This window comes from Balaenoptera musculus, chromosome 20, assembly GCF_009873245.2.
Source record: "Balaenoptera musculus isolate JJ_BM4_2016_0621 chromosome 20, mBalMus1.pri.v3, whole genome shotgun sequence".
In the NCBI taxonomy this organism is placed as follows: Eukaryota; Metazoa; Chordata; class Mammalia; order Artiodactyla; family Balaenopteridae; genus Balaenoptera; species Balaenoptera musculus.
In genome coordinates, this window is record NC_045804.1 from 35,697,311 (window position 1) to 35,721,089 (window position 23,779).

General features: G+C 34.7%; 1 protein-coding gene across 1 annotated transcript in view; it reads left to right on the forward strand.

The window, feature by feature from the left end:
- Positions 1–23,779, forward strand: part of MED13 (mediator complex subunit 13) — a 93,197-nt gene that overhangs the window by 34,371 nt on the left and 35,047 nt on the right. The window contains exons 9-15 of the mRNA XM_036835246.1: positions 5,716–6,399; positions 17,099–17,312; positions 18,307–18,388; positions 20,412–20,533; positions 22,699–22,789; positions 22,922–23,136; positions 23,416–23,612. Of these exons, the coding sequence (XP_036691141.1) occupies positions 5,716–6,399; positions 17,099–17,312; positions 18,307–18,388; positions 20,412–20,533; positions 22,699–22,789; positions 22,922–23,136; positions 23,416–23,612 (1,605 nt within the window). The remainder of the gene's footprint in view (positions 1–5,715; positions 6,400–17,098; positions 17,313–18,306; positions 18,389–20,411; positions 20,534–22,698; positions 22,790–22,921; positions 23,137–23,415; positions 23,613–23,779) is intronic.

Below are 23,779 nucleotides of genomic sequence, written 5' to 3' on the forward strand. Positions count from 1 at the left end.
TCCTTTCAGCCATAGAAGTGACTGAAGCTCCCTGCTGTTACTGCTTTCTCTGTTACCTCACTTTCCTCTGTTTTGTTTTTTGATAAATGATTGTAGTACATTTACTCTGTGTGAAAGATAGGACTGGACCCTTCTCTGAGAAATTGATTTGAAAAAAAAATTGCATAAATATCAGCAGTTTGCATGATACATATGTGATTTTAAGAAATTTAAATTATACAAATAAAGCTGAAGTACTGCTTGACCACTCTCCAAATCCTACTCTCTCTCTCTAGAAGTAACTACTTGCTAATTTAGGTATTATCCTTCCATGCTTTTCTCTGTAATATTGTGTGTATATGTGTTTTTCCTCCCAACACATAAACATAATACACATGTATTTCGCAGTTTATTTTTTCACTTCATGTGCCTTAGATCTCTCCATTCTAGTTACTTGTGGATCTGCTTTATTGTTTTAAAAAAACTTCTTGGCATTCCACTGAATGGAAGTACCATAGTGTATTTAATCATTCTGAGTTTGATGGACAAATAGGTTGTTTCCAAAGTTTTTTTTGTTTGTGTTTACTTTTTAAAAAATAATACTTTTGTGACTATCAGTTATTTATTAGATTTTTTTTTTTGACACTCTGTGATAGACGATGTCCAAGGCTCAGGATACATTAGTGAACAAGGCTCCTGCTGTTGTGAATCCTGCATGCTAAGGGGAGTGGGGCAGATAATTAGTTTTCAAAAAAAATTCTTAATCCTTTTAAAATTTAAGAGTGGTGAATGCTAAGAAGGAAATAAAATTAGGTGGGTGATGTGATAGAGAGTTGTGGGCAAGGGGGCTATTTAAATACTTTGCTTGTGACTTCAGAAAACTTCTACCAGTTTCACTCACACTTCTTGCATATAAGAGTGCTGGTTTTTCTTACGCTTTCACTGATCTGAGAACTGTCCTTAAAATTATTTTTTTTCCCATTATAGTAAGTGAAAAGCATAAAATTGTTCTAATTGGCATTTTTCAGTTAGTGAGATTAAAAACTGCACATTTATGGATATTAGGCTTTACTCTGGTGGAATGTTCATAAGAAAATTAGCACTTAGCAAGCTGTATAAGTAGAAGGCAATACAATAAATTTTAGATATTAATACTAAAATACTAGGAACTTCAATTAATAGGAAAAATAATTAAAGGAATCACTCTGTAGTACTTTCAGGACAACTTCTTTTTTAGAAAGATTCTCCAACTTGGTTGACTTCTAATATGAAATTCAGTTGTCTCTAAAGAAGACTAGCTTTTAGAAAAAGGTCTATATAGAAGAAAGGAACTATGATTTAATGTTACCAAAGTTTTGGAGAGCCACTGCTATTCGTATATAGCCCACATTAATAGTCTCTTTGCCTTATGGAAGGATAAAGGAATGTATGGCTGTTTACTTGTCATATCCCTTGTATACTTGGAATATAACCAGATAGCTCACCTCAGATTATTGGAGATCGTTTTTCTCCTTAGTGCCTTGCATAACTTGATGAATTCTTAAACTTTTGGTTTCAAAACTCATTTACACTCTTAAAAATTATAGGGTATCCGAACGTGCTTTTATTTATGTGGGTTACGTCTATTTATATAATTTTAGGGAAATTTTAAAGCAGTGCTTAATTTATTTAAAAAATAACATCAGCCCAGTACAAATTAACATGAATAAAATACTTTTATAGAAATCAACTACATTTTCCAAAGCAAAAAACAGATTAGAGGACTTCCCCGGTGGCGCAGTGGTTAAGAATCTGCCTGCCAAAAACACAGGGGACACGGGTTCGAGCCCTGGTCCAGGAAGATCCCACATGCCGGGGAGCACCTAAGCCCATGCGCCACAATTACCGAGCCTACGCTCTAGAGCCCGTGAGCCACAACTACTGAGCCCACGTGCCGCAACTACTGAAGCCCACGTGCCTAGAGCCTGTACTCCGCAACAAGAGAAGCCACCACGATGAGAAACCTGTGCACCGCAATGAAGAGTAGACCCCAGTTGCCGCGACTAGAGAAAGCCCTAGCTCAGCAACAAAGACCGAACGCGGCCAAAAATAAATTAAAAAAACAAAAAATTATATGTCATAAAATAACCTTAAAAAAAAAACAGAAGAGATAGTTGACATTCTTTCTTTCATAAATGCCTTTAAAAGCTGGTGGATATTTTACACTTAACAGCACATCTCAATTTTTACTCTCCACGTTTTGAGTGCCTAGTTAGCCACATGTGACTTTGGATACCATTCTTGGACAGCATAGCTTTAGAAATAGAGTTCAAAATAGGACTAATGTCTGGATATAGGGAAAAAAATATACATACACACATATATATAAATGTCTGATATAGAAAAGACAAGTTTCTAGTCAATATATTATTTTCTAACAACTGGAGGAGCTGCATTTCCTCATAAGGTAATGTGGTCCTTGTCATTGAAAATATTCGAAGAGGGGTTGGTTAGAGAAGGGATTATTCTTACATTGGATAGAACCTACTGTTTGGTTTTTTAATGACCAATAACTTTATTAAATTTTTTTAAATGCTATTTAAAAAATTTAAATAATGCACACGAATATAAAACTTAAAATGACAAGTTCTCCCTGTTATGCATGTATGTAGATCTGCCTGCCTGTTTTCTTTTCCACAAATGGAATCATGCTATGTATACTGTTCTTCAATGTGCTTTTTTTGAAAAACAGTTATCCTGGGTATCTTTTCTTGTTAGCACATATAGTTCCACTCTCTTTTTTCTTTTAAATTCATAGTACTCCATGATACTGTCGAGATACAATGCTTTATTTGGCCAGTCACCTGTGCTGCACTCTTGCTGAAGATTTTTAAAGCAAATCTTAAATACCATCATTTCACTTTACTTCAGTATGCAACTCTAAAAAATGTTAATATTTTCTTACGTAGCTATAATTCCATTATCACACCTGATAAAAGGAACAGTATTTTATTGGTATCATCTGATACCTTCTACAGATATGTCTCAGAAATATCTTTTTGTAGTTGGTTGGTTTGACTAGGATTCAAACAAGGAGTAGACATTTGATTGTTAAGTTTTCCAGGTCTCTCTTTTAATCCTCTTCCTCCTTTTATGACATTGACTTGGTTGGAGAAACTAGGTCAGTTGTTCTATAGAATGTCCCACATTATGGATTTTCTCAATTTGTCATGTATTTTAACTTGTTCTTTTGGTGTCATTTAACTTCTTTTATCCCTTGCATTTCTGTAAATGGAAGGTAGCTGTAGAGCCATGTCCTCTAATACTAGCTATGTGTGTAACCACTAGTGACTATTTAAATTTATTTATTTACTTGGCCACACCACTTGGCATGCAGGATCTTAGTTCCTGGACCAGGGATCGAGCTCATGCCCCCTGCAGTGGAAGCACGGAGTCTTAACCACTGGACCGCCAGGGAAGTAAGTCCCTGTGGCTATTTAAATTTAAAGTAACTGGATTTAAATAAAATTTAAAATTTAGCCCCTCCATTGCACAAGTCACATTTCTAGTTCTCAGTAGCCACATATAGAACATTTCTATCATCACAGAAAGTTATTTTGGACACTGCTGATCTAGAGGCTTAATTAGGTTTAGGTTTAATATTTTTGGCGAGAATACTACATAGGCAGTGCTGTGTTGCTTTGTATGGTGTCACATCAGAAGAGACATATGCCCGGTTATCCCACTTTTAATAATGTTAAAACTAAGAAGGTGGTGATCAGCCTGATGCCTTCATTGTAAAATTCTAATCATGTTTACTATGAGTAAAGACAGTTTTTCTTCTTCTTTTGAAATCTCTGATCTTTTTATTTATTTATTTATTTATTTATTTATGGCTGTGTTGGGTCTTCGTTTCTGTGCGAGGGCTTTCTCTAGTTGTGGCAAGCGGGGGCCACTCTTCATCGCAGTGCGCGGGCCTCTCACTATCACGGCCTCTCTTGTTGCGGAGCACAGGCTCCAGACGCGCAGGCTCAGCAACTGTGGCTCACGGGCCTAGTCGCTCCACGGCATGTGGGATCTGCCCAGACGAGGGCTCGAACCCGTGTCCCCTGCATTGGCAGGCAGATTCTCAACCACTGCGCCACCAGGGAAGCCCCTCTAATCTCTTTTTTTTTTCTTGACTTACTGCATTACCTAAAACTTTCAATAAAATTGTTGAAATGTTGAGAGTTAATATTCTTGCTTTGTTCCTAGTCTTAGGGAGAAAATATTTAGTCTTCCATCATTAAGTATGATGTTAGTTGTAGTTTTTCATAGACGTCCTTCATTGGACTAAGTTCTAATACTTGCTTGCTGAGTCTTTTTATATGAATAGGTGTTGAATTTTGTCATGTTTTTCTATATTTATTGAGATAATCATATGGTTTTCTGTTTTATTCTGTTATGTGATGAATAATATTGGTTTTTCTCTTGTGAATGTTACACCTTACATTCGTGGGACAAATTCCATTTGGTTATGATGTATTCTCAGTTTATATATTACTCATTTGCTCATATTTTGTTAATGATTTACATCTGTGTTCTTAAGGAATATTGTTCTGTGATTTCCTTTTCTTATGATGTCTTTGATTTTGGTGTCAGAGTAATGATGGATTTCTCCTGTGTCCTTTTGACATAACTGCAGATTTCTTTGATAACTTTCATGCTTTTTTTCCCCTCATGTACAATAAGAGGTCCCAGGCTCTGTACAAAAGGGTGTCTCAGCATGTTCTCTCAGTAGAGAGGGTTCTTTGAAAAAGTGCCTGCCACTGCTTTTTAAGAGTCTTTCAAGTTACCTCTGATATAACAAAACCATTAATAAAATATATTGTAAAAAAAAAAACACAAAAAAAAACCCTAATGAATACTTAATGCTTTAACTCCAAATCCCTGCAAATTTTTTTTCTAGTTTTTTACTTAAAAAATATTTTATATGCATTAATATCAGTTGAGTTTGGAAATCTCAAAGTACACAGTATTTTTACTGCACTGAAAGAAATCTTAAACTTTGAATAAAATTATTAGATTTTAAGGTATATAGTTTTAAATTTTTCAATTTAGAATTGCTTCACATCATGAGGAATAAATTCTTTTAGGTACTTCCTTTTCTTTTTCCTTTCCAGTCAGCTTATTCTTTCTGTATTGGTAAGCCTTGGGAGAAGGAAGGTAGGTATGGTATGGGGCATCAACCAGTCAATTCCAGAACTATCCAGATGGATATAACTACAATCTTGATTGATCTAACTTCAGTCCAGTAGAGTAAGTTTCCTAGCTGGTTGCTGTAGGATCGTAGATGATGACTGAGCTCAGCCAAGCTGTTGACATTGATTTATAACAGTTATGAATGGTAAAATATCAGGTACATTCATAAATGAATAAATTTGAGGACATTTTATACCTTTTTATATTAAAATAACTAGAATCTTATCTCTGTATTTATTCAGATACTAAGATATTTAGATTAGGTAAGGCAGATCATCTTTGGCTATCTGATCACATGTTAAATGAGGATGAGAGATTGGCTTTTATGAAGCTTTCTGCGTGCTCTTAGTTTTAGGCCACTGTACAAAGTATGTTTTTTTCTATGTAAATTCAAATAATTTTACTTTTAGGATTATGTGTGAAAAACCAATGACATCCAAAATTTCTAAGGCTGTTAACTTGTATACTTTGATATAATAGTTATACTATAAATAAACCTTTCTTTTAACTTTTCAGGCACAAAAATCTCAAACCAAGAAATCCTGGACAACAAGGACAGGCACCAACTTTAAGTCAGCAACAACAAGTACTTCCGAAGCACAAGACCAATGAAAAGCAAGAAAAGAGTGAAAAACCACAAAAACGCCCCTTGACTCCTTTTCACCATCGTGTATCTGTTAGCGATGATGTTGGCATGGACACAGATTCAGCCAGCCAAAGACTTGTGATCTCTGCTCCAGACAGTCAAGTGAGATTTTCAAACATCCGAACTAATGATGTAGCAAAGACTCCTCAGATGCATGGCACTGAAATGGCAAATTCACCTCAACCACCCCCACTTAGTCCTCACCCATGTGATGTGGTTGATGAAGGAGTGACTAAAACACCTTCAACTCCTCAAAGTCAACATTTTTATCAAATGCCAACACCGGATCCCTTGGTTCCTTCTAAACCAATTGAAGATAGGATAGACAGTTTATCCCAGTCTTTCCCAGCTCAATTCCAGGAAGCTGTAGAACCTACAATATATGTTGGTACAGCAGTAAACTTGGAAGAAGATGAAGCTAATATAGCCTGGAAGTATTACAAGGTCCCAAAGAAAAAAAATTTAGAGTTTTTACCACCTCAACTTCCAAGTGATAAATTCAAGGATGATCCAGTTGGACCTTTTGGACAGGAAAGTGTAACATCAGTTACAGAGTATGTATTTTTTTTAATAGTCACTATTATAATTTAAGGGTGGAAATGATGTAGGTTCTTAATAGTAGGACTCCAGAATGGTTTCAGGGTAGGATTTACAATAATAAATCCTTTGAGTATTTGAGTATTAATTTTGCATAATTTCTTTACTGTGATTTTTCCTCAGGGAACCTCTTTATTATGAAATATTTTAGTCACAAAAAAGTGGAGAAAATAATAACATTTATCCATCAACAAACTTAAGAATTTTACATACAGTTAGAACCCCTGTGTACTATTTTTCTTCCTCCATTCTTCCTTCCACTGTCCTGAATTTGGTATTTATCATTTCTATACATGTTTTTATACATGTAGCTCTAGTTAATTCATTTTACTTGCTCTCTGGTATTTCTTTGTTATGAATATGCCATAATTTATCTACTCTCTTGAGATGGACATGTTGGTTATTTTCAATTTTTCACAAAGGATGTAGCAGTGAACTTTTTTGTACACATTTCCTTGTATAGTTATATCTATAAGAATTCCTCTAGGGAATACAGCAAAAAAGTGGAATTGCTGGGCCATGGGGTATGTCGATATTCAACATGAAGGGTTGTTGCCAAGTTACTCTCCAAACTATACTAGTTTACACCCTCATCGACCAGCAGAGTATGAGAATAGCTGTTCTACATTTTCCTCAGTACTTGGTATTATGAGACTTTTAATTTGGCTAATCTGCTGCATGCAGAATGGCCTATTATTGTCTTACTATGTTTTACAGATCCCTAGTGAGGTTAAGCATCACTTAAAGTGTTTACAGGCCTGTATATCATATGTTTTAGTCTATTTTCGTTTCTTTTTTTTCCTGATTTATTCTTTTCATATTCTGGTTATTAATCTTATATTAATTATATGTGCCTTGGATATCTTTTTTTTTTATAGTTTTTTTTTTTTTTAATTTATTTTTGGCTGCGTTGGGTCTTCGTTTCTGTGCGAGGGCTTTCTGCAGTTGTGGCGAGCAGGGGCCACTCTTCATCGCGGTGCGCGGGCCTCTCACTGTCGCGGCCTCTCTTGTTGCGGAGCACAGGCTCCAGACGCGCAGGCTCAGTAGTTGTGGCTCACGGGCCTAGTTGCTCCGCGGCATGTGGGATCTTCCCAGACCAGGGCTCGAACCCATGTGCCCTGCATTGGCAGGCAGATTCTCAACCACTGCGCCACCAGGGAAACCCCTTGGATATCATTTTTAGTCCATTTTTTTTTCTTTTCTTTTCCTTCTAGTTATTCTTCGTATATTCTGGCTATCAATCTTGTATTAGTTATAAGTGCTACAGATATCTTCCTCTGTTCTGTGGTTTGCCTTCTTTGTCCACAATATGTATGACATACTTTGGGGCAGAAATAGGGTTTTTTTCAGGTCTCCCTTTACTTTCTGTGTTGTTCTGATTATATTTATTATCTGTCCCACAAGCTTTTTGCATTTTTATCTATAGTGGGGTTTTTAAAAATTTTTATTGGAGTATAGTTTACAATGTTGTGTTAGTTTCAGGTGTAAAGCAAAGTGAATCAGTTACAGTGTTTTTTTTTAAAAGTGAAAGTCAACCATCCATTATATTCATTTTACCGTTATATTCATTAAAACTGTCTACCTGTTTATCAATGCAAGGCCAAGTAGTTTGCAAAGATTACATTTCCTTCTCCATCAGTCTCTAAAACTTTTAGGGTCTTTAGCTTAGAATGTTGAAATTTCGCAAGAATACGTGTATACATTGTGGTCTTTTATTCAGTCCTTGTACTGAACTTTTGAGGAGGGCTGGTTCAATTTGAAGTCTTTTTTGTCCCGTCACTGGGAAGTTTCTCTTTTCTTGGAAAATATCTCCATTTTTTTCCCCCATTCTCTGCAGAACCTCTAGAATTCAGATGTTGAACTTGTGTATTTTCTCTCATTTTCCATCTTTTTTTCCTGAGGGTATTCCTCAACTTCTAGCCCCTTTCTTAAAGTCTTAATATTTGTTTCTCATGTTTTTTTTAATTTCTAAACTTTTTTTCTAAATAGCAACCCCTTGTTTAATGTCCTGTAACTTTTTTTCCTTTAGAATTACTTTATTTTGGTCTTTTTCTTTACTATACTGATTCTCATCATATTTCTTCTTCTTGTTTCATCTTACACGTTTTAGAATGAGGGAATGAATAGAGGAGCTGTATAAAGGCAGAGCCTTGTTGATTGGCAGGACTTAACTCACTCAACAAATATTTTAGAATGAACTGTGTATCAGTTCCAGAAACTTTGCTTTATGTTAATGGGGTAGGGGATGTTTAGGAGGGGAGGCCTTGTACCTAAACTTCCAGGATGAAAAGGATCTTGTGCCTTCACCAGGTAGTTTATTCATTTTTCTTAGAAAAGGAACCCTTTCAGGACTGGGGGGCAGGGGCAGGGGGATAAATTAGGAGTTTGGGATTAACGTATACACACTACTATATATGAAATAGATAAACAACTAGGACCTGCTGTATAGCACAGGGAACTATATTACAATATCTTGTAATAATCTATAATGGAAAAGAATCTGAAAAAGAATGTATATATATACACACACACACACACAAAACAGAATCACTTTGCTGTACACCTGAAACACACAACATTGTAAATAAACTATACTTCAATTTTTAAAATGGTTATAAAAAAATAGGAACACTTTGTTTCTCCTTTTTCAGCTTTTTTTCATTTCTTTCTAGAGATGTAAGTCCAGATTTTCTCTGGTTTTTAGGCAGTTTGGCTCTCCTGTTGTTTATGTAGTTTGCCCTTAGCCCCCTTTTGCATATTGTAAGCCATGAACTTTCTCTGCTGTGTTTCATTGATTTTGAGCTTCCCTGAGACTAAGTAAAATTCCTGATCTATTTATAGCCTCTTTCTCATTTTCCCTACTGTTAGAGATGTATTTTCTTTTAAAATTCCTCGGTTATTATTTTAATAGACAAACCCGTGTGCTTCATCTAGCACTTTGAATCTTAAAAGCATTCTAGTATGACTTTTTTTTTTAAATTAAAATTAATCTGGACTTGAAATAGAGGGACTTCAGAATACCCTTATGATCACGGAAGACGACTAACTTAGTTAATAAGTCAGATTTTTTGAAAGCAAATGATGTCTTGGAAACAAGGCTTAAAAGATCTTAATCTTATCTGTGCTGGATGTAATATAAAAATCTAAGCTAACTTCAACTCTTGCCTGAAACTGTTGGTCTCCTTGATTCTATACTTCTCTTTATATAGTCTCTATACAGCAGTCAGAGTGATCATTGTAAGTTAAATGTTACTCATTTGCTTAAAACTCTTCAGTAATTTCCCTTTATATTTAGAATAAAATCCATACTCTTTCCCTCATCTGTAAGGTTCTACACAATCTCCTGCATACCTAGTTCTTTACTTGTATTTACTGCTCTCCTGTTTGCTTCCTGATTTAACCACACCAGCTTTCTTGCTATTCCTTCAAAAAAGTGAAGGTCATTCTTCATGGCCTTTAGAATTGGATTACGGGGTGGGGGGAATACCTCACCCCTTACTGTTCAGTTGAACTCAAAAATTACCTTCTCAGGAGGTATTTCCTTGACCACAGTACCTAAACTGTGACCTCTCTTTAATCCCCAAGTCACAACCTATCCTGTGTACTACTTTCATTTTCTCCATATATATAATTATCTGAAATTATATATTTGTTAATGGTCTCTTCCCTATTAGAATGTGAGCTCTGTGAGGGCAAGGACTTGGTCTTGTGTACTACTGTGTTCTTCCAACTTACACGCACGCACGCATGCACGCGCGCGTGCCTTCCCAGAACAATCCTAGGCACATAGACATTCAGCAGATGTTGGATGAATGAAATGACAGTATGGTCCTAGATTACTTTATGATTTTAAAACATTTCTTTCTAGGTGTTATATTTTCTTATTTAATGTATGTAAAAATGTAGTGATGTGAATATTTTCCGTTTTAAGAACTTTAAGAGTGAGTTTTTATGGACATATTATATTCATTAGGTTTAAGAATTCTAGCCATAACTTTACTTAGTGTATTGGCTGCTTGTGTGCATGAGCATCTGTAAGTGAAATGAAGGTCTCTTAGAAGTTAATACAGCTTAACCTTAAGAGTTGGTTCTAAAATTACTTTGGCATTTTTCTCATTGAATAAGAATGAGAAAGAAGCATAATGTAGAAAGGTAACATGCAGAGTAGAATGGTTCTGTGTCATGATTATGTAAATTAAAGAAAATACATGCCTCTACCTGTTCCTGGTCACCATCTTTTTCTACCTCATAAAAAGAAGACATAAAAGATTGAATAGAGGTTTTTTTGTTTTTTTGTTTTTAAAGTTGAACATGAATACAGTTTTGGTTATGCTAGTTACTAAAATGTGTGTTGTGACACAAATTACTTGTAGATCGAATCCTTGTTTTTTTATTGTAATACTAGATTAGAATAGGGTAGATAGTACCGAAGGTCAACCATCAGAGTCCTTGCTGCTATGTGAACTGAGAAATATTTATGGAATACACCTGTTTTATACTTGGTAGGTTAGAAGTTTTGGTCTTACATTTTAATCATCTAGATGATTTTATTTTATCTTCCTGGAGTTACTGGCAGTAGTTCTCAATTGGAGCAGTTTCTGGCCGCCTCCCATCCCCCCACCCCCAGGTGACATTTGGCAATGACTAGAGACATTTTGGTTGTCACAGCTGGGCGTGTGCTACTGACATCTGGTAGGTAGAGGCCAGGGATGCTGCTAAATATCTTACAGTGTATAGGACTGTCCCCCACAACAAGGAATTTTCCAGCCCAAAATGTTAGTAATGTTGAGGTGCTTTAATGTTACAAATAACTTTAGAGTTCAAATTTCTGTTAGAAGTTATTAAATTAGATATGCCAAACATGTTTAATGATTAAGTTTCACTAGGGAGCTCTCTCCCATACTGTTTTAGTCTCCCCAGACCACAGTAAAATACCTGGCATGGTCTTCAGTGTTCGTGTTATGCTAAAACAAAAGTTATTTTTTCTCATAGTTAAAAAGATCTTGTTGGAATAACTTATTAATTCAAGTACCTGCTCTTACTATTACTTGAGATGGGATATCATGAGGAGGATCAGTCATCTCCTTATAGCAAGTTGGCAAAGCCAGTTGACAAAGTCAGATGATGTCTCTTGTCATTAAAAATAAATTCTAAGAATTACTATTACGCTTTCTTAATGTCATTTAAACAATCTTAAATTCTTTGTAGAAGCATTCTATATTTTTAAAGATGTAATATGATCAAACATATTTCTGGTAATAAGAGTAATCCATTCAAAAACCTGGTTTGTTTTATATAAAAAAATTTGTGAATTTGTGTTACCCAGTCATTGTAAATTTCTATTATCTTTTTCCATGCTTTGAGTTTTAAAAATGTTTTAAAATATATAGCAGTTAATTTTTTTTTTTTTTTTTTAATTTTATAGCTACTTTATTTATTTATTTATTTATTTTTGGCTGTGTTGGGTCTTCGGTTCGTGCGAGGGCTTTCTCTAGTTACGGCAAGCGGGGGCCACTCTCCATCGCGGTGCGGGGACCGCTCTTCATCGCGGTGCGCGGGCCCCTCACTATCGCGGCCCCTCCCGTTGCGGGGCACAGGCTCCAGACGCGCAGGCTCAGCAGTTGTGGCTCACGGGCCCAGCCGCTCCGTGGCATGTGGGATCTTCCCAGACCAGGGCTCGAACCCGTGTCCCCTGCATTAGCAGGCAGACTCTCAACCACTGCGCCACCAGGGAAGCCCTATAGCAGTTAATTTTAATGAGGTTAATTAGACGGCTGTTGCAACTCCTATATTCTTTCTCCTTTCTTAGGAAGATTGTCTTTTTTAACTCATACTCCTCAAAGATGCACTTTTTCAGTTTGAATAAAACTGAAATTTCTATAATAAACAAGATACTGTAAGGCACTGTTGCGGTATAAAGTAAATTTGGGTCCTGGCCCTAAATGAAATTGTAGTCTAATGGAAAATAGCATTAAATTCTCTGATACAGGTATATATATAAGATATAGTAGGGATGCAGAGCCAGAGTGGAGAATAATTCCATTTATGGAGATCAGAAGCTTTATGTAGTTTTGTATGGATAGATTATAGGGTGCTGCTTAGTGGTTTGGTGTGTCATGGTGAGAAATGAGACCTAAAGAGTGGGGTAGGGCTATATAACGGAGTGGCAAAATATTATTTATAAGGTGATACAGGGGGCTCATTAGGAAATTAGAAAGACATGGTAGGGATGGAGAGATTTTATAGATGTTGTGGAGTAGACTAAAGAACTTTATGGCCAATTAGATATATAATGCAGAGGGGCAAGAATGCATCAGTAGAAATTAAAAAATGGTTTCTTTATAGTAGTTGACTTCTACAGATGTGTGCCTTTTTAGAAAATTATGGAGGAGAAATTTAGACCTTTTTTATTTACGTTAAGTGACAACTCGGTTTCCATTTGGCATAAATAAATGAAGTTTTCCATTGATTAGTATTAAGGGGTGGGCACTAGGCTTTCCTAATAGGTAGATAAACGAAAAGAGGTACTCTTCTTCAGTTTTAGATGGTGGTGGCTGCTTAACTAGTGCAGAGTAATTACTTCATCATTTCTAAGCATTTCCTTTATTCTTAGACTTTATGTGCAGCAGTCGATGCCAAATTTTTTAGCAGCTACTTTAAAGCAAAATTCCTTTTCTAATTTGTTAGAATTTATTTGGAGGGGAGAGAGAGGTTGGGGGTGGAGCATAGCATATCTCCCACACAAGATATACACATCTGTGGCAAATATCTTTATTTTCTTTTTGCTTCTAATTATTTTTAGTTTCTTTATTAGTTAATGATAACATCTATTTTAGAATAGTGGCTTAAGACCTTGTAAGTTTTAAAGAAAGCAAAATTTCTGCCAAGAAACATTACAGTTGTTTTTAAATGTATTTTTTCAAGGGTCTAGCACTTAGTGGAATTTGTGCCAGTCTAAAACAATCTGTAACTCTGATTCAGAAGGAACCTTTCTAAACCCTGAACAAACAAAGAACTGTACTTGAGCATAGTTCTTATTATGTCTTGTTCAGTATAAAAAAATACATCATGATATCTTAACCGTAATATCCCTCAATAGAACTAGCTCTTACGTTGTATATAATGTGTATATACCAGATTTTTATTGTATGTATCTAGTTATATAATGCATTATTTGATCTCTAAAAGATAGTTTCTAATTTTTTGTTTCATAGAAAGAAGTCTATGATGAAATAAACTTGATTTATTGTATTCTAAACCCTTTAAGATTTTTTTCTTTTTAAGATTTTTTTTCTTTTCTTTAAGTCTTTCTTATTTGATATCTTACTTTAATGCAATAAAGCTGTACTTTTGACAGCTAGCTTGACTCAGTTTAAGGATTGGTTATGAATATTGGAGATGGTACTGGAAAAGTTACTATTAAAATTTTTTTGAGATTTATTGAATTCATTTCTTCATTAACATTTCCTGAACTGTAGCTTATCTCCTTCTGTAATTGCCGATTCTAAAATATTGTCACACCTTGTCCAGAAGAATTTTTATTGAATAAAGGCATAAAAGCATATGCTATAGTCCATGTTAAATTCTCTACAAGTACATTTTAGGATAGTATGTAACTTTGTCACAGTGAGAGGAAGGAGATATAGTTAATGAATAATATAAAAGTAATTTCAGTTTGCTATGGGCATTGCAAAGCTTCCTGTTCATGGCTGTACCTAATCTTTCTTTTCCAGTTTGTCTGTATTTAGCTTTATATTTGATTGAAACTATCTCTGTAGTTAACTATTTGGCTATATGTGAAAGTTCATTTTAGAAAAGGAGAGGTGTGTTGTTCCTATTCACAAAAAGTGTATGTATACTATATAATTGGAGAGTGAAGAAATGCTAACTTGAGTTTTTAATCTGGCATCTCTTAAAAAGCAATTTTAATTTCTATTTTTATCAGTTTTAAATATAGAAGGATGTGTAATGTAAATAATTTATATTTTTAATTTATTGTGACGATACTCTTGATATTATTGACTTCATTTAAATTCTTTGCATATCCCACTGTCTGTGAGAACCATTCAATAAAATAACAAAAAGTTGTCTTTAGGTATTGCATTTGGTTTACTCATTTTTATTCCTAGTAGAGCCCTGTGCAGTAGGATTTTTCCTTTTAATGTTACTGCCTACTAGCTTAACAACTACTTGCATAAAGAGTGTGGCAGTTTTTATGCTTCTGCTAGAGGACAACTTAATATGAAAAACAGTTGTTTTATTCACCTCAACACAGAGTAGTCTTTCAGGTTAGTGACTGGGCTTGAGGGGGGTAGGTTCTTATACTTTTCGCCTATGAATAGTTATGTGAATTGGCATACTTAAAATCTTTCCAGCCCTAACTCTGCCACCATGTGACCATTTCTTTCAACATAATTTTCATATCAAAGTCAGAGAGCACACCCTCTGGTTCCTATTTTCATGATGTTATTTTAAGTATTAAATAAGAAAATACATGTCAAAGTAGATGGAAGTGCTATTTTGAAAAGATTCACATTGGTATCTGATAGACAATTCAGGAAACATTTAGGGTCTAATATGGTGAGGTACAAAGCTTTTTCTAAGAAATAAATGCTTATTCATTTATAGACCAGAACTATTCTAACAGGTAATTGTGGAATATAGCCCATTGACAGTTATGTGTTCCTATGGAAGAAAGTTTTTGTAGACTTGGGGTTTTAGTTTGGGGATAAATCTGAGGCACATTGAAATAACAGTGACATATATCATATTTGATAGCATGTTTAGAAAATGTCAGTTATTCTTTTGATGACCTCTGTTTCAACCTTAGTTTATAGGGTATAGAGTGCTTCTAGTGCTGGACATTGGTGAATAGATTAACAAGATACGATATCTCTGTCATTCAAAGAATTTATAAACTAGCAAATACCTTTACTGATTCCAAATCTTACTTCTCTTATGATTGTTTTGTCCTGATACTCAGGACAGACAAGTAGCGGCAGCAGTATCACTTCCTAATGAATAAAGATGATTTATTTCAAAGTACAACATACTGTATTTTAGAATTATTAATGCAAACACAGTATCTCAATCCTGTGTGGCTTTTAGATTTCATGTATTAATTTAGCAGATATTTACTGAGCACCTATTAAGTGCCAGGCACTCTTCTAGGCATTTGGGATAGTTCAGTAAACAAAGATAAGATCCCTGACATTTAGAGGCTTATAGTCTAGTGGGAGTGACAGACAACCATGAACATAAGCAAATTATATAGTATATTAAGAGATAAATGCTATGGAGGGAAAAACAGAGCCCGGTAAGGGAGATCAATGGTGAGGCAGTGGGCATATTGCAATTTTAAATAAGATCTCATAGATAAGGTGACATTTAAACAAAGACTTGAAAGAAGTGAGGGAGTTGGCCATGCAGATATTTGGAGGAAGAATGTTCCAGACAAAGAGAACAGCCAGAAGTTGTCTGACCTGTTTGAGGATTATCAAGGAAGACCTTGGAAGAAGAGTAAGAGAGGGAGGAGTAGAATAATAGATGAAGTTGGAGGGGAAAAGAGGAGACAGATCATGGAAAGCTTTGGTAGGATATTATAAGGACTTTGTTTTTTACTCAGGGTAAAATAGTCATTGCAGGATTTTGAGCATTATCTGACTAGAAGCCTGGCTGCCATTATTATGGCAGCATGGGAATCTCAGCTTTGCAAACCATAGAGAACATGAATTTGGGAGTCTAAAAGTGTCACACACAAACCAAAAATGAATCATTTCTCTCTTCCCACTCACCAAGCACCTTGGTCTTCAGAGATGTAAAAGTCCTGATGATTTTCAGGGTTCTGTGGTGCAGATCAGCTTCTTCTGGCTTCCCTCTCTAAGCCTTAGATTTCACCTTTCTCTGGTCTCTTTCCAATAGTTATCTTTCTAACTTCAGTGTTGTCTTCTTGCCTGTTCTGTTGTCCTTTGTCATTTTATTGGATATTTTAGGAGAGTATAAACATATATTTATCATTCACCATGTGGAACCAAAAGACTAATAATTGATTTTCCAACGTGATTAGTAAAAACCTCTGAGATACTTGCGCCGAAACTCTGTTTGACACTGTAAAACGTTTTGCTGGATTTATGGTAATAATGTTATTTTTATGAAACACAAGTCATGCTCTTAAGTTTTTTAAACTTAAAATATATCCACTCATGGCAGTAGGAAAAGGATAATCACTTTCATTGTATAAAGGTATAAATTGTATAAAAGTAGTGTCTCACTGTATAGCCCACATTTTGAGAGTTTCTGTGCTGGAACAGTTTAGGTTTGAATCCCTTTCAAGTGAGTGGATTTGGACAAGTTAATGCGATTGAGGACTTGGGAACAGAGTGGATAACCAAAAGACAGCACATTTTGGTGGAAAGACTGTGAGACCAGGATTTTAGCTCCATTTCTCTATTGCTAAATTTGATACTTCAGTAAATCACATAACCTTTCTATGCCTCAGTTTCTTCATTTGTAAAATGAAGGATTGCAAATTAGATCATCTTTAAATAATTCTTTTTTTTTTAATAATTCTAAAAAGTTTATGATAAGTCATTTTGGAAATTTGTTGTACTTTTATGGAGAATATGATTAATTTTCTATTTTTATTTCTTTATACAGGTTAATGGTGCAATGTAAGAAAACTTTAAAAGTTTCTGATGAATTAGTGCAGCAATATCAAATTAAAAATCAGTATCTTTCAGCAATAGCATCTGATTCAGAACAAGAACCTAAAATTGATCCATATGCATTTGTTGAAGGAGATGAGGAATTCCTTTTTCCTGATAAGAAAGATAGACAAAATAATGAGAGAGAAGCTGGAAAAAAACACAAGGTAAGAGAAATCAAAGTACACCAAAGTGTCACTGATGATCTGTAGCTCTGCATATAGTACCACACTTCTATTTGGAAAAAAAAAAATTCATCATTTTAACTGAGAAAAACATTTTTAAAAAAATAGGTAAATCAGGCACATTGTACACAATTTAAGAGCTTGTATGGGCTTGAAATTATAGCTGGTCTCTGATAATGAAAAGATCTTTATTGTTTATTGTAAAAGTTTTGAGATTAGAGAAAGAGTGCATTAATTTCTGTTATATTGAAATCAGGACATTTAGGTAGACGAACTGTTTTGATTCTGAGTTAAACTATGCTGTAAGTGAATTACCAGTTTTCAAAAATGCAGTAAAATACACATCACTGAGTTTATAAAATACATGATATTTTGAATATGTGAATCAAGAACCTATAGTGCCCCTGAAAGTAAAATGTTATGTGAATAAAGTGTGAGATGTACAAATACTTACTTGATTAAAATTTAAAAAATCAAATATTTGAGGATCTATTAAGGACAGAGTAATCTATTAAGATAACTCTGCTTGCCGTAAATACAAAATTGGAAATTGAAAGCTGTAAAATTGCAAAAAGGACCCAATAATATGTTTAAAACAAAGAATTAATTTCACAGAGTTTTATTTAGCCTTACTGTGTGCCAGGTACTTGACATTTTGTTCTTCTGTAAATGTGAAAACAGTAGTATCTGGGAAGGCAGTAGGTATTGTAGAAAGAACATGGACTTTGGAATTTGACAGATTTAGGTTGAAATCCCAGCTCCACTACTTATCAGCTGTATTTCCTGGGTTATCTTTAGAACTATTTTTTGTCTGTAAAATGAGTGTACTACTTCCTTATCATATAGGTTAGTTGTGAGAGTTATTGATGTCTGTACTACACCCAGCAGAATGCTTGATACATAGCTACTCAATAGTTGGTATATTTTATTATTGGTAAAATATGTATTTCAGTCTAATATGTAATATTGTATGCAGGTAGAAGATGTGCCATCTAGTGTAACAGTGTTATCACATGAAGAAGATGCTATGTCATTATTTAGTCCCTCTATCAAGCAAGGTAAAACTTTAATTTTCTAATTAAAATACTGCATTCCAGGATTGTTACTCCAAAGTAATCTGATATTGTTGGACTTTTAGTGTTCCTTTTTGCATAATTCATATGTTTCATAGAAAGGGACCTATCTTAAAATGATGGATTTATTGTTTATCTTGTACTGGGAGAAGCAAGTTTAGGTGATAGAAATTCTGTTTTGAATTGTTGGAACTTCTTTCCTTTTTTTTTAAAATTTATTTTTATTTTTGGCTTCCTTGGGTCTTCATAGCTGTGCGTGGGCTTTTTCTAGTTGCGGTGAGCGGGGGCTACTCCTCGTTGTGGCACACAGGTGGCTTCTCTTGTTGTCAAGCACAGGCTGTAGGTGCTCGGGCTTCAGTAGTTGTGGCACGCGGGCTCAGTAGTTGTGGCGCACGGGCTTAGTTGCTCTGCAGCATGTGGGATCTTCCCGGACCAGGGATTGAACCCGTGTCCCTTGCATTGGCAGGCGGATTCTTAACCACTTTGCCACTAGGGAAGTCCCTCCTTTTTTAACAAATAAAAATAATTTTCAGCTGTAAAATGAGGAGATAGGATAAGATCATCGCCTGAGATCTCTCTCAGATCTAAAAACTCAATGTATGAATTAGACTTTACTGTAATTTGGTTGTCCTTTTCTCCCCCTCTCCCCAAGTTAGAAGAACTGTTGCTGAGGTCATGAATTTAACAAATATTTATTGAGCACACGTTATGTGTAGGCAATGTTCTCGGCACTGGAGATACAGTGGTGAAGACTCCACTTTGAAAGTGTCTGACTTGTGCTAGTTGCGAATAGAATAGAGAGACATGATATATTAGTTCTTTTACAAGATCTATTTAATTTTTGATAGAGGCAGAAGAAGTTGTCCTTTGGTATGTGTCTTTTAGGGGCGAAGTCTTGTTTTAGTATTTGGAATAAATAAAGAGGGTCAGTCAGGCTCTGTGCAACCAAAAACAGGAATAAGAAAAAAAGTCCATCTGAATAAGGAAGAGATGGTCTATCATGAAATAAATTTAGTGGTCAGTGGTTCTAAGTAGCTTAAAGTGAGTTAACAGTTTGGGTTTTTTAGCCTGTTTACCTACCCTAGGATATAGGAAATGTGTAATTGTCCCTGTGGTGTGGCTTTCTCAAAATCTGGACCATCTGCCACATTCTGGAGCATGTTTTGAGGTGAAACTGGGAAATCTTGGTTTTTAATAAATATCCTAGATGATTTTTACACACTCTAAAAATTTCAGGACTACTGCTTTAGTGAATCTTTAGGACAATATGCAGAGGCATTTGGAAAGTGACTTTCACCTTTCTGAAAGGGAGGGCTATTTCAAGTTGTTTAACCATTCGGAGGATGCTTTGGACGGTTTATACACCAAACTGCTTTTTTTTTCTTTCTTGTGTGGGAATGTAAGAGGAATTTAACTTTCATTTGTATTTTTATTTTTTCTAAAGTAGTCATTTTTTTCCCTAAAACTGGAAAGAAAAAAAAAAAGGAAAATAAAATTTTAGAACTGAAATGAAACTTAACTAAGAGGTACTTAAGTGAGTACTTAAGTGCCTGGCACTGGGCAAAAGTGCTTTATCTACATTCTGTCACATTTAATTCATGTCATACTGTTAGTGTTGGAGTTGGGATTCAAATTAATAGTCTGACTCAAGAGCCAGAGAACTTATTCTGTGCTTCCTTTATATTTCCGGAAGATAGAAAAATTAAATGTGTGTGTGTTTAATTCTGTTGTCCTGATAGTGTTTATATTTTTATTTGACATATTATTAATGTAGATTCCTTAGCTATGTTATGGATTGCATAGCCTTTGGTGAGCTTCATGGGGAAGGTATGACCATATATTTAAAACTTTATTTCTATGAAAAAAAATGTCTAAATTTTAAACAAGTCACCATTTCTTATTGCATAACACGCTTATAAAGTTATATGTCTAGCTTAAATAAATAGAATAATACTCATTTGGTCAGTAGTAGAATGTTTGATTTTGTTTTTCTGGTTGACACCTGTAGATGCTCCACGCCCTACTAGTCATGCCCGTCCTCCATCAACCAGTTTGATTTATGACTCAGACCTGGCTGTCTCTTATACTGACCTTGATAATCTTTTTAATTCCGATGAAGATGAACTGACAGTGAGTATCCTCTTAATGATTACAATTATAATTTGTTTTCTTTGATTTTATATAAGTTTATTTTTCAGAAGTGATAAGTGACTTGAATACTATGTTTTAGCCCTGAACAATAGGAAATATTTTGGAATAAAATTTCTTTAATTGGTGTCCTTTTTTAACCTCATGTTTGAGCCTTTTTTGTTTTTTTTGGTTTTTTTTGGCTGAACCGCCTGGCTTTCAGGATCCCAACCAGGGATTGAACCTGGGCCCTCGGCAGTGAAAGCACAGAGTCCTAACCACTGGACCGCCAGGGAATTCCCTGAGCATTCTTGATATAATGTCACCTATAAACTTGGAGGGTTTTTTTTCTTTATTTTTTGTCTTTGAAGGACATGTTTAATTAAGCTTAATTTGAGCTCTGCCATATGTTCTTTTTCTCCAGTCCTTAGGAAGCAGAATTATTTTTTTTTAATAACTAGAATTATGACTTATAACATTATACCAGAACATATAAGATTTTTAGAAATTTCATGTAATGTCTGAAACATTTATATTAACATATTTCCATACAAATAACCCAAAGAAAGTTTAGTATTAGTTGTTTTTTGTTTGTTTTTTTGTACTGCAGGTTCTTATTAGTCATCAGTTTTATACACATCAGTGTATACATGTCAATCCCAATCGCACAATTCAGCACACCACCATCCCCACCCCACCGTGGTTTTCCCCCCTTGGTGTCCATGTTTGTTCTCTACATCTGTGTCTCAGCTTCTGCCCTGCAAACCGCTTCATCTGTACCATTTTTCTAGGTTCCACATACATGTGTTAATATACGATATTTGTTTTTCTCGTTCTGACTTACTTCACTCTGTATGACAGTCTCTGGATGCATCCATGTCTCAACAAATAACTCAGTTTCGAGGAAGCAGAATTATTAATCTAATCTTTGATCCTCTAGTTTTAGAAATGACCGAAAAATTGGCTCAATTAGAGAATAATAAGTAATTAACATTAAAGTTATATGCCTTGTCAATTTGTTAAGGAATACCACTTCTTTTGAATTTGTTTGGCTTCACAGCCATTATTATAAGACATCTACATACTATAATAATGAAAGAGGAAGAAAAAGTAATACTTAATCTTTAACACCCATTTGCAGAGAAAGGTGAAGATAAAAGAAATTAAAGCTTAAAATGAGATTCCCTAGAATGTCAAGTCTCTGGCAAATTAATGAATTGGGTGCTGCATTATAAAAGGGAATTCCTTTTTCATCTGCATAAAGGTAGCTTGGAAACTTCTATAGTACATTTGGTCTCTTCAATTAAGTGACATAAAGCAGGTATCACTATGCATAAACTTTTACTCCACATCCTGTAATATAGTATATTTTAGGTGAATATATCCCTGAATACTTTGATACTTTTGTACTTTCTCTCTCTACCATTCACGTATCAGCAGTGGCTCTTCTGAGGTCAAAGGTTGTAATCAGAGCTCAGTCTACATATCTAAGACAAGGTGGCTAACAGGAGACAAGGAACCAAGTTGTCAGCTCTAACAACACCGGTGACAGATTAGAGATTCTAAAACTTGTTTTGTTCAATGTATTAAAACTTACCTTTAGTTAGGGATCCTATTGCTTTGTCGTATGAGATCTTTCTGAAGTTTTGCTTAGTTTTACCTGTTGTAGCGTTTTTGCAGGGCAAGAAGATTATTAAACAAAGTAAAAGTGTAAACAAGAATTTGGAGGGGTGATTGATTATGTAGGAATCTTTAATGTCTTTTATTTAAAGGGACAGATGCTTTATGAGTATCTTACTAAGAGGCAATTCTGATGTTAATTACAAACACTTATAGTAGGTTTTCTTACCTTTCTTTTTTTTTTAATAGGTTTTAAGTAATAGGTTGTTCTATGTATTTTGAAAGTATTGGTCATTTTCTTGAAGGAACTTTTTCCTCTGTTATTTGGAGCATTATCAAATCAGTAGAAAAACTAATCTGGGTTATTGATTACCTAAAATGTGTTTTATGTCTTTAAATTGTTTTGTATCTTTAAATTGTATCTCGTATATATTTGGCTCTAACACAAATGGGCTCTACTTTCAAGTTACATCTGAATGATTACTATCTTGATCACAATGGATTTAAATTTCAGAGAAATATGTGTGTGTATGTGTTTTTTTTAATAGCCTGGATCTAAAAAATCGGCGAATGGATCAGATGATAAATCCGGCTGCAAGGAATCAAAGACAGGAAATCTGGACCCATTATCTTGCATAAGTAAGCTTCCCAAATCTGTGTTCCAGATAAATCTGCAAACTTAATCTCAACAAAGTTCCCCACCACTTTGTTTTAAGCACAGAGTAACTTCTTTTTAGTCTTATGTTAAAATGTGTGTTTTATTAAATATAGGCACTGCAGATCTTCATAAAATGTATCCTACACCACCATCATTGGAACAACATATTATGGGATTTTCCCCAATGAATATGAATAATAAAGAATATGGTAGTATGGATACAACACCTGGAGGAACTGTTCTAGAAGGAAATAGTTCTAGTATAGGAGCACAGTTCAAAATTGAGGTTGATGAAGGATTCTGTAGCCCAAAACCTTCTGAAATTAAAGTAAGTATTTTATTTTTCTAGAAAAATAATTCACTTCCTATATTTTTGTATAGAATTAGTTTATTGCTAGATTCAAAAATCCTTTCTTAGTGATTCTAATTTTGTTATTAACAAATTTGAATTATGGTGACACTGTTAAGAATGCATTTAAGAGAAGAGTAGAATTACATTTACATTGTATTATTTTGTTTAAAGACAGGAAAAAAGGGCTAGAGTCAGTTTTTTTTTTTTTTTCCCTTGGAAAATAAGATGCTAAAAGTCATGGTCTTTATATTGTAGGATTTTTCTTATGTCTATAAGCCTGAAAATTGTCAAGTTCTAGTGGGATGTTCCATGTTTGCACCTCTAAAAACTCTACCAAGCCAGTGTCTGCCTACTATCAAATTGCCAGAAGAATGTATTTACCGTCAGAGTTGGACTGTTGGAAAATTGGAATTGCTTCCTTCAGGGCCTACAATGCCATTCATCAAAGAGGGGTATGATTTAAATATATAGTATTGGTATAGTATATGAATGCTTATATAGCTTTAATTTTTTTCATAGAAGCACCTAGTATGTTGGTACCTGGAAAAAAGATACTGGTTTTTGAAAATTCTAAAAATCATTTTCTGATTAATAGCTTGTAATGGTGTTTGTTTGGTAT